At 58.3% G+C, this 11,113-nt stretch overlaps 1 protein-coding gene across 3 annotated transcripts; it reads right to left on the bottom strand.

Moving 5' to 3' along the window:
* Positions 1-257: 257 nt before the first annotated feature.
* Positions 258-5,417, bottom strand: PODNL1 (podocan like 1). 3 transcript variants are annotated; one of them, XM_004748267.3, is made up of 10 exons: positions 5,153-5,417; positions 4,773-4,997; positions 4,165-4,258; positions 3,799-3,863; positions 3,570-3,679; positions 3,116-3,272; positions 2,737-2,852; positions 1,634-2,291; positions 858-1,006; positions 258-711 (listed from the first exon to the last, which is right to left on the bottom strand). In XM_004748267.3, the coding sequence occupies exons 1-10, from the start codon at positions 5,153-5,155 to the stop codon at positions 561-563; spliced, it is 1,728 nt and encodes a 575-aa protein (XP_004748324.1). In that variant the 5' UTR covers positions 5,156-5,417; the 3' UTR covers positions 258-560. The 3 variants fall into 3 exon arrangements, with proteins under 3 accessions (XP_004748324.1, XP_012909551.1, XP_004748325.1); XM_013054097.2 differs by having other exon boundaries at positions 3,116-3,185; XM_004748268.3 differs by lacking the exon at positions 5,153-5,417 and having other exon boundaries at positions 4,158-4,258; positions 4,773-4,954.
* Between the last annotated feature and the right edge of the window lie 5,696 nt (positions 5,418-11,113).

Raw genomic sequence — 11,113 nt, 5'->3', positions numbered from 1 at the left:
TGGCCTGCCTCGAGGTGTCTGCCATGCCGTGTGTTTCTGGAGCTGGTGGCCTTGGGCATGTCTGGGTTTACACACGTGGTCAGGCTTTACGCGGTGGTTCCTGGTGGCCCACATGTGGATCAGGGCTTTGAGAGCCATGCCTGCTGCTCACCGGCTACGGGACCAAGTTGCCTGACCCTCTCAGCCTCCCATGGCCTCCCCTTCCCCAGCTGGCTGCCGGGGTTGGGGAGAGCCTGTCCCGCAAGGTGAAGGGCAGCTGGGGGGTGGTGAGCTTTATTGTTAGGATTTATTGTTGCTGTCTCCACCTGCACGAGGAGTAGGGTGTGTGTCCGGCAAGGTTGGCGTTGTCTGTGTGCCCGGTGTGCGAGCTGCACGCTTCAGCCTCTCCCAGGGCGCCCCGTGTGTGGAGGGGGTGCCCTTGCCCCAGCCTCTTGGCCGGCACAGGTTGGGCGGCCCTCGAGGCCTGAGAGAGCCTGGTTGAGGTCCCTGTGGACAGTCTCCTCAGTCCATGGCCCAGTGGAGCCCAGAGGTCCAGGCCGTAGTGCCGGGCCCCTCCAGGCTCAGGGGCCCCCCGCCCGTGGCTGACGTGGAGCTGTGGGTGGCAGCTGGACCAGGACCTGCTCAGGGTTCCCCGCTGTGTCTACCACACTCAGGTGCAGGAGGCCCAGGAAGGCCTCAGGTGCAATGCTGGTCATGTGAAGCCTGTTCGCCCTGGACCAAGAGGCGGGCATGAGGGTGGGTGCCAAGGGAGGGGTCCACAGCCATCCCGACCCACCCAGACCTGCTGGGGTCCGCCACAGCCCTCCAGCCCGCCCCCCACCCACCTGGACCCTATCTGCCTGACCGCCCTGGGGCACCTGAGGAAGAGGGCACGCAGGCGGGGCGTGCTGAGGAAGGCCTCGGAGCCCACATGCCCAATGCGGTTGCCCTGCAGGTGCAGCTCCTCCAGCGCCTCAGGCAGGTCAGGGGGCACGAAGGACAGCTCGTTGTGACTGAGGTCCAGCACCTGGGCAGAAGGGTAGAGATGGCACCGTGGTGGCCCCGGGCCTGGAGCCATCCACTCAGCCAGGCCCCAGCCTCTCCTCCTGGGCACACACCATCCTGGGCCTTCTGCCCCTCCCCGTGGCCCCTTCATAGTTTCCAAATGTCTCCTCTGGCCAGGGCTACACTGGCTTCCCTCTGGGGCAGCCCATGATCTAGACGCTGAGTTGCCAGCCAGACGGATGCCAAAGGTGGCATTTCCCCCATCTTGTGCCCTCCTGACCCTGATTACTTGGGATGGCTGCCAACTGCTCTCTCCCTAACTAGCATGTCCGGGCTGGGACAGGAGCTGTGCGATTTTGTGCCCAGCTCCTAGAACAGCACCTAGAACAGCACCTGGCACCCACAGAGGCTCTCAGCTCTGGCACCTGGAGTGTTCAGAAGGAGCTAGCGTTGCCGTGTTTGCTGGGGGAGGTGGATGCGGTGGTCGCAGAGGACCCGGTGGCAGGGACAGCACGGCCAAAGGCTCAGAGGCTGCCCCTGTCTTACCCAACCCCGGCCTGTTCGCCAGGCTCTCTGTGGCCTCCCAAGGTCTTGCTCAGAGAGGCTGAGGGGCCATGGGGACAGTGCGGCTGACCAGCCCGCCCCTGACCTGGAGGGCCTGTAGCTCATGCCAGGTGCCAGGCCCGATGTCTCCGATCCGGAGGTGATTGTGCGCCAGGCTGAGCTCCCGCAGCTCGTTCATGCCGGCCAGCAGCTCGGGCTCCAGGGCCCGCAGCTGGTTGCGCTGGAGCCGCAGGGTGTGCAGGCCACCGGGCAGGCCGCTCGGCACCCGGGTCAGCCGGTTGCCAGCCAGGTCGAGGCTGCGCAGGGCGCGCAGTGGGCGGAAGGCCCGGCGGTGCACGTGGGCGCTGACCAGGCGGTTGTAGGCCAGGTTGAGCTCGGCCAGGCCCGGCATGCCGGCCAGGTCGCGGGCCCCCAGCACGGTCACGTGGTTGTGCGGCAGCACCAGGGCCCGCAGGCGGCGGGGCAGTGCCAGGGGCACACGCTCCAGCCTGTTGCCATAGAGGTGCAGCGTGTGCAGGCCCCGCAGCGGCCGCAGCGCCCCAGGGGGCAGCCCCGTCGCTCCCAGCTGGTTGTGCTGCAGCAGCAGGTAGCGAAGGCCCCGGGCCCCCCGCAGCCGGGCCGCCTCCACCCACCGGATGCAGTTGCGGCCCAGGTGCAGCACGGCCAGGGAGCGGGGCAGAGCGGCAGGCACCGAGGCCAACTGGTTGTGGGACAGGTCCAGGTACTCGAGGTGGCGCAGCTTGCTGGTGGGAGAGAGGGCCGGCGTCGGGCTGGGTGCCGCGAGTGAGGGGCGGGGGTTTGAGGAGCGGTCCTGAGATAAAAACTGGAGACCCCAGCTTGGGGCTGGGTGAGTTGAGAGATCTGGCGGGAGGCCCGCTTGCTGAGGTCAGGGCAGACGCCAGCCTGAGGGTAGATGTGGAGTGCAGGACAGAGTTCTGGGTCCAAGACAGGCATGCGGCGGTGATGACGTTTGGATCGTGGAACTGAGCACAGAGCAGCCCGGAGCAGGGACGGCCTCTAGCTGCTTGGCTGAGCCTGGCGCACTGGCAAGAGCTCACCCAACGAGGCCCCAGTTTGGGAGTCATGCGCCAGAGGGGGATAGAGGTTTGGGGTACCCAGGCTCTGAATCTTCAACCCCTCCTGCCAGCACTAGGCCGCACCCCTTTCCTACCCTGTCCTGGGCCCTACCTGAAAGTGGTGGCATCCAGGCCGCTGTCCGTCAGCTGGTTGTGCTGGAGGTAGAGTTCGCGGAGGTGGGTCTGGCGGCTCAAGGCTCCTCGGGGCACCTTGGAGATGAAGTTGTTCTGGGAAGGGAGGAGAGAATGAAATGGGGGGCAGGGGTGGTCAGGGAGCAAGGGCAGCGGGAAGCTATGGAAGGCTCCGGAGTAAGGGAGTAACAAGGAGCTCACTTTAGCAAGGCTGTTCGGAGAGCCCCTGTGAATGACCCATGGACAAGACTCAAAGATATTCCTGACCCTGAGGAGGAGGAGGGCTCCCCCAGGAGAGAGGCAAGGGGGCCCCCCTGAGGAGGCGGGAATGTGGGGGCGGTGGGGGGGAGGGGGGGCACCTGCAGGTGGAGCCGCTCCAGCGAGGGCGGCAGACTTGGTGGCAAGTAGCTGAGCTGGTTGCTGGAGAGGCTGAGGGTGACCACAGCTTCAGAGCCATGGAAGGCGTCGGGGGGCAGGCCGGCGTTGCTCAGCTGGTTGTTGTGGAGGTACACGGACCTGAGGGGAGCCAGGCTCCGGCCACCAGCCTGCCCCGGGCCTTCCCACCGACCCCCATTTCTACCCCGTTCCCCAGAGCTGCCTTCAGGTGTGCTTGTGTACACACGGCTGCTGTCTCAGCCTGGACTTATCCCGACCGAGTTTCCTGGGTGTCCCACCTCAGACACTGCCAGGCTAGGGCTCTACCCCCTCGAACCCCCACGGGCAGGTGCGGGATCCCCTCAGACTCCCAGGGACGGGGGTGACCTCAGGCACATCTGAGGTGTGAGAGGTCCGGGCTGGGCCAGGGGCTGCTACCTGAGCGCAGGCTTCTCCCCAAAGGTAAGCGGGAAGATCTCTGTCACTTGGTTGGCAGCCAGGTCCGCAACTCTGAGGGAGCGGGGCAGAAACTGGGGGGCCACGGAGAGCTGCGGGAGCACAGCCACACTGGTCCCGGCGCCCTGCCCTGCGGCGCCCTGCTGTCCCGCCTGCCCTGTGTGCCCAGCCAGGCCAGGCCTCCGGAGCCGGGGCAGGCGGGGACGCTCACCTTGTTGTGGGCCACGTAAATGTGCTGCAGCTGTGTGAGCGACTCAAAGGCCTCATCGGGCAGCCCTGGGGGCGGGACGGGCAGTGAGAGGACCCCGGGCCTGGCCCAGAGCGGGGCAGCGAGGGAGTTCACACCCCCAGCTGCCCCTGGGCTCCTGTCTGGGGACCAGCGGAGGCCCCTCTGGGGGCCCTCCCACACACCTCCCCACCCGCCCTCCAAAGCCACAGCCCCCGCCATGCCCCGAGTTTCCATCCTGCTCAGCAAAGGACAGTTCTGGGAAGTACCGCAGAGCTGCCCACAGAGCCGGCAGGGGAGGGAAGGGGCGGCCTCCGGCCTCCCGCCTCCAGGGGTCCCCTCACCCCGCACCCTCAGAGGAGAGGAGATTGTTGTGGAGGTTGAGGGTCCGCAGGCTGCTGAGACGCGACAGCTCATTGTAGGGGAGCTCCTGGAGCTGGTTGTTCTGGGGGGGAGGGAGTCATACCCCTGAGCCTCAGCCGGTGGCCAGCACCCCATTGCCTTAATCAAGGGAGCCTTGCCACCCCTCACCCCTACACTTGATCCCCAGAGCCCCGTTACCCTGCATCTAGAACAACCTTGTAACCACCCAAATGCTGACCCACAGCACCCCATCTGTTCCTGTAATTGCCCCCTGGCCCCAAACAACCCCATAACCAAAAAAGACGCTGACATCTGATACTCCATCCCCACAACCATTCACCCAAATGCTCCATCTCTCTGACCCCCCAAAACCCTGTAACTGCCAAGACACCGACCTCTAACACCTCTAAACCCTCAGCCCCTCCTACTTCCAATATCTGCACCACCACCTCCTCTTGCCCCCAATGCACAGACCCCAACACTCTCATCAAGGCCAGCTTCCACCATTGCCAACACCTCACTCCCACCCACGGACCCCGTACCCCATCAGCGTCAACCCCAGCACTCATCCTAACCAACCCCGCCCCGGGCTCCACCTGCAGGGAGAGGTGCTGAGCTGCCCTGGTGATGTTGTCTGGGAACACCTGCAGGTCCAGGCCATTGCAGTCCACTGTGTCCGCCCGGGGGCAGGAGCAGCGTGGGGGGCAGGCCCGGGGCGGGGGCTGCGAGCTCTCCCCCATGTGGGGGAAGGCAGCGTCCTCCGTGCCGGGCGTGGGCGGGGGGCCGGAAAGCAGCAGGAGCAGCAGCAGTAGGCTCAGCCGCTGCAGAGGGACAGATGGGTCAGGGTGTCCCCATATCGGGCACCAGGTCACCATGGAGACAGGAGCATCCCCACATTGGGTGGGGGTGGTAGGGGGAGCAGGCAGACTCCCCTCCCACCCCTGCCCTCTTCTCCCCCACCCCACCCCCACCTTACCATAGCCAGCCCCAGCTCTGCCGTCTTGCTTGAAATGCCGACCAGGTCTCCCTAATGGAAACCAGGCTGTCACCTCCTGGAACCTCTTCCGTGGCTGCCACTGCCCCCCATCTCTTGGCACGGGCCACCCTTCACCCAGCTTGTTCTCCCAGGGGCTGGAGGGGGGATGTGGAGAACTAGCGGGCCCACCCCCTTCCCCGCCCTGGGGAGGGTGGGCGGGCTGCCGGATGGGGTGGTGAGGACACGCCAGCCCGTCCCCTCGGTCCCACCCCCACCAACCACCCCAGCGCTGCTGCTGCTTGCGTAACCTCGGCCAGCCTGGGCCGGGCCACAGGAGCATGGAATGCTTGGGGGAAAGCTAAGATTCGCCCTGTCTGGTATTTGGGCCAACCACAGAAATAGGGGTGGGGGCAGAGGAGTGGAGGATGCCTCAAGCCACAGGAGGGTCCCCAAGGAACTGGGGCTGGCAGCAAGGGGTCAGGGCAGGTCTGGGCTCAGCCCGCCAGCCCAGATGCCAGCCTGGGGGCTCTCAGCCAGGTCTGCCATCTGGGCCCCTCCCCCTCCTCCCCCAATGGCCACGGCCGCCGCCTGAAAGGAAATTACACGTACTGAGGCACCAGCCCGGTGGTTAAGGATATGTGCTCAGCGCCAGCCTGCCTGGGCCTGAACCTGAGCTCTGCCACCTCTCTGGGCCTTGGTTTCCTACTCTGCAAAGTCGGGAGTGGGGGCGATGGTTGTCTCACCTCAAGAGCGGTATAAGGATCAAAGGAGATAATCCACATGCGGTGGGTGAGACAGTGCCTGGCACACATCCTCTATCCCAGAGCAGCAGCATGGGGAGAAGAAGTCGACCTTCGCCCCAGGTCCTAGTTCCCAAGATGCACCACTTGCCAGCAAGGTGTCTTCAGGCAAATTGTTTTCCTGCCCAAACCTCAGTTTTCCCTCACATAAGACAGAGATGACAGAAAACACTTCCTTCCTCGAAGGGCTCTCACAAGGCAAATACCAGGTAGTGGACAAAGCTCTAAGCACATCTGACCCTCATGAAGGCCCAGCTCAGGAGTGGCTGAGCCGATGGGCTGTGGGAAGAGGGTAAAGGAGGTCGAGTGGGGGAGGTTTCCCAGAAGCAGAGCCCGAGACAAGGATTGAGTGCATTTGTCTTAGAGAAGGAAGCTGGAGGGGAGCAAGGAAATGACAGAAGAAAGGGAGGGAGCAGTCAACGATGAGTTATTGCTGGGACAATCAGCTTCCCTGGAGCTTACCGGTATCAGCACTCAAAACCCTGTGTCCCAGGAAACCCTTCGTCCTGGGCCAACTGGGACAGTTTGTCACTCTTGTTATCAAGCAAGTGCCCAGCAGAGGCACATGGGGCTGAGTCCTGCTGGGGAATCCTGGCAGGTTGCATAGGACACATGTCCTACCTGGGCAGAGGGTGGGGAGAGCTGGGATAGTGATTCTCCAACTCCCTCCATCAGGCTCTGTTTGAGGGCTGCCCCCGAAGGGTCTGAATTCACTGGCACTTTGGGGAGAATAGGCACCAGCCCTAAACAAATAGAGGTGCCTAGCGGTGAGGTCTGAGTGGAGCCTGGTGGGTTCCAGGCAGCACCTGTTACGGGAGGGTAGGGGTCAGTGAAGTACATCAGGGGGTGGGGGTGGGAAGAAGGGGCCAAGATGTGGGAGAATGGTGGAGAGAGAGGGCATGTGTATTGTTAATCCCCCTCCCACGGAAGAAGAAACTTGGGCGGTCATTTGCCCACATTTCCCAGGACTGTGTGGGGACACACAGGACAAGAGACACTCCGGGTCCCTCTGGGCTGGGGTAGGAGATGGGTCTTAGCTTCAGCCAGAAGAGAACAACAGTCCCCAGCCCAACTTCTCCATGTAGGACCAGTGACTGTTAGCTTGGACACTGGGTAGAAGCTCCCTGGTCTCCCTAGCAGAGTAATGGGACTAGCCCCACAGACTACTGAATTACTGCATTGATCCTAGCCCCAGCGAGAACCAAGCTGTTTCCGACAGGCCTCTTTCTGTTGCAAAGGATGGAGAACCCAAACCAAACTAGCTAGTGCAAATGAGGGGATTTATTGACTCCTGAACAGAAATGTTCAATGGGTGTATCTTTCAGGCATAGCTGGATCCAGGAGCTCAAATGACATCCTCAGGATGGATTCCCTCTCTGCCTCTTGGTTCTGCTAGCAAGCTTCCCTGTGTGGGGCCAAGATATCCCCAGCAGCAACATGTGCACACCCCAGCCCTAAGCTTAAATCTCATTGGCCCAGCTTTGGTCACATGTCCTTCTGGAACCAGATCCTGTGGCCAGAAGGATGGAATGTGCTGATTGGTTAAGAACCTAACCACGGATCTTATAGATGACCCACTGGCCTTATCTCTCTACAATAAACACTTTTGTCTCTACCTTGCACTTGCCCAGCCCAGCCCAGCCCTGCCCTGCCCTGCCCTACCCTGCTCTGCCCTTCCTAGCCCTGCCTGGCTAAGTCTAGCCTTCCCCTACCCAGCAAAGAGTACTGCAGGAACTCTAGTGGCGGAGTGTAGTGGCCCATACCAGGCATAGAGCCTAGTATAATCACCGCTTATGACACCTTTATAAGCGCACAGGGAGTGCATGTAGGATTGTGTCTGTATATGTGGGAAGGTTTGCACGGGGAGCGACTGTTGGTGTCTCTTGGCTCTGACCTCAGAGTAGAGAGGACTACAGAGTCATGGGAACAAGGGACAGCTGCAGTAACCCTGGGCAGCTAGTGCAGCAATCTGGTCTCATTTTGGGCGCTGGGGGTACTGGGAGGAGGTGGGGGTTGATGTGAAAGAGAGCAAGGTAATGATGGGAAATGTAGTCTCCCAAACAGAGAAGGAAAGGAAGGGTCTTAAATCAGGACCAACTAATGATCCCAAGGTACACCTTGGGCCCACCCCTTCTTATCCTCTAATGGCATTCAACCTCAAGACACAGGCGAAGGCCAAACTCAATCAGGCTTCATCTGGCTAATTAGCCTTTCAGGATCTGGGCCAAATTCTTAAAATTACTGATAGTTAACATATGACTGCCTAAGATGAAGAACCACATTTCCCAGCCTCCCTTGCAGCTAGGTACAGCCCTACGACTGTGTAAGCAGACATGGTATGCACAACTTTGAGGGAATGGGAGTGCCTTTCTCCTCTTTGTTATTGGAAGCTCAGTGTGATGGCTGGGACTCCATCAGCCATCTTGGGCCATGACATTAGCCTGAGAATAGTGGCCTTGAGTGGTGGAACAACAAGATAGAAGCAACCAGGGGGCACCTAGGTGGCTCAGTGTGTTAAAGCCTCTGCCTTCAGCTCAGGTCATGATCCCAGGGTCCTGGGATCGAGCCCCGCATCAGGCTCTCTGCTTGGCAGGGAGCCTGCTTCTTCCTCTCTCTCTGCCTGCCTCTCTGCCTACTTGTGATTTCTGTCTGTCAGGTAAATAAATAAAATCTAAAAAAAAAAAAAAAGGATAGAAGCAACCTGCATCACATGTCTGATGGAAGGCCATTCCTACAATGACTAGGATTTTGATCACCTCCTATCTACCCTGCTGGTGAAGGAGAGATCTCCTGCTCTAAATGACATAAGGTAGTCAAGTGTCTGACACCCAAGCTTGTATAGAAAAAAATCAGCATTGGCTTATTAGTTGTATACACTCACGGCCCAGAGGAGGGGAAGGACATTGTACAATATGCAGAGCCACATGTTGGGCATGTTAGGATAATTTCTCAGCCTGGCAGAGAGATGAGCCCATTAGGCTGAGGACCAGATGGGGTGCAGCTGGTCAGGCTGATAGCGCAGTTAGCTAGGCAGGGAGCCTCTCCCTCCGGGCAGGGGGCATGTCTCACAAAAGTGGGGAAACTCATGGTTAAGCCCCTTTGGGGCTCTATGACGCTCAAAGATTTTTTTAAGAGATTTTATTTATTTATCTGAGAGAGAGAGCACAAGCAAGGGGAGGGGGAGAGGGAGAGGGAGAAGCACACTCTCTGCTGAGCAGGGAGCCCAGTTCTGGGTTCAATCCCAGGACCCTGAGATCATGACCTGAGCTGAAGGCAGACATTTAACCCATTGAGCCACCCAGGCATCCCACTAAGATTTTTTTTTTTTTTTAGATTTATTTATTTATTATTTGAGAGAGAGAGGTGGCAGAGGGGCATAGGAAGAGGAAGAGAGAAAATCCCAAGCAGACTCTGTGCTGAGCATGGATCCTGACACGGGGCTCGATCTCACTACCCCAAGATCATGACCTGAGCCAAAACCAAGGGATCCTTAACTGACTGCACGAACCGGGTGCCCCAGATGTCTTTCTTGTGTAAGCCACCATTTCTATTTCTTTCTCCTTTGAAAAAAAACAACATACTCTTGTCTTAACAACTGCAGAAGCTATCTACAGAGTGAGAGCGGAAGCCACGACATAGATGGCATTAGCCAAGGAGAAAGTATAAAATGAGGAAGGCTCATGCCTGAGGGGTGGGCAGAAGAGAGCCTGCAGGGGTCATGAAGAAGCAGGGTCAGAAAGAGAACCAGATGGTAAAACTGAAATTGTGCCTGCCCTGTTCTTGTGATGGTTAATTGTATAGGTCAAGTGGAGGTTATATTATAAAATGATATTGGGCCATTGGGTACCCAGATTAAACATGATTTCTGGGTGCATCTGTGAAGGTGTTTCCAGAAGATATTAGCATTTAGTTGTCCTCCCCAGAGCATCTGGGGCATTATTGCCCAGGATGGGCATCATTTAATCCATGAAGGGCCTGAATAGAACAAAAAGCAGAAAAGGTGTGGCCGGGGCTCAGGGGGCCAAGAGCAGGACCAAGACCCTGGCTCCTGGGGCCCCAAACAGACCAGGTTCAGCCACTTGCCACTGACAAAATCCAAGAGTAAGGAAGGGAATCTATTACAGGGAGGCCAACGTCAGGAAAGACCTTCAGGCCAGTGTCTCAAAGACGGTCTCCCAAGGGCAGAAAATACTTCCAGGTTTATAGAAGGAAAATGTGGGGCAAAGGTGGGTGGGTACACACAGGTGGACAGTGAAGGTCAAATCGATCATTGTCTTGGAGAACATGGAAGGGGTCTGGCTGGCTCAGGGCTGTCCTTGTGTTTTGAGTGGGTAGTTTCAGTCTTCCGCCTAAGCCACGAGACAATCTGGGAAAAAGAACCCAACTTGGAAAGTCTGAGGTCCAAACGGAGGCAGCCAAAGACCTCTTTCAAATGGAGGAATTGGTCCTTTTCTCTTCCGGTCTGACTTGGGAGTGGGACACTGATCTTCTCCTGCCCTTGGACTGGGATTTGGGATTTACACCGTCAGCAACCCCCGGTCCTCAGCCTTGGGTGCTCAGACTGGAATTATACCGTGAGGCTCTTGGGTCTCCAGCTTGCTGATGGCAGATTATGAGGCTTCTCAGCCTCCCTAATCACATAAGCTAATTCCTCATTATAAATCTCTCTCTCTTTTAAAAAGATTTTATTTATTTATTTGACAGAGAGAGAGAAAGAGTGCAAGCAGGGCGAGTGACAGAGGAAGAGGGAGAAGCAGGCTCCCCGCTGAGCAGGACTCTGAGATCGTGACCAGCTGGCCCTAAATCTTTCTATAGATAGATAATAGATGAGATATTGATATACATATGGATAGATCAATCAATAGACATAGATCTATATATATAGATCAAAGATATTATATATCTATAATGATATATACATATATATATGGAGATATATGTAAAAAAATAAACATATGATAAGAGGTATATGCAGGGGGCGCCTGGGTGGCTCAGTGGGTTAAAGCCTCTGCCTTTGGCTCAAGTCATGATCCCAGGGTCCTGGGATCGAGCCCCACATCAGGCTCTCTGCTCAGCAGGGAGACTGCTTCCTCCTCCTCTCTCTCTCTGTGTGCCTCTCTGCCTACTTGTGATCTCTGTCTGTCAAATAAATAAGTAAAAT

This window comes from Mustela putorius, unplaced genomic scaffold (genome assembly GCF_011764305.1).
Source record: "Mustela putorius furo isolate JIRA1106 unplaced genomic scaffold, ASM1176430v1.1 tig00000095_pilon_pilon_pilon, whole genome shotgun sequence".
Taxonomy (NCBI): Eukaryota; Metazoa; Chordata; class Mammalia; order Carnivora; family Mustelidae; genus Mustela; species Mustela putorius.
The sequence above is the reverse complement of the archived record's forward strand: the minus strand, read 5'-3'. Positions and strand labels throughout refer to the sequence as shown.

Excerpts from the sequence above, each read along its gene's own strand:
- PODNL1 (XM_004748267.3), bottom strand. Across the intron at positions 4,259-4,772 it reads CTCAGCACCTCTCCCTGCAG|AACAACCAGCTCCAGGAGCT; the intron begins GTGGAGCCCGGG and ends CCTCCCCCCCAG. Across the intron at positions 712-857 it reads CTGCGTGCCCTCTTCCTCAG|GGCGAACAGGCTTCACATGA; the intron begins GTGCCCCAGGGC and ends CTCTTGGTCCAG.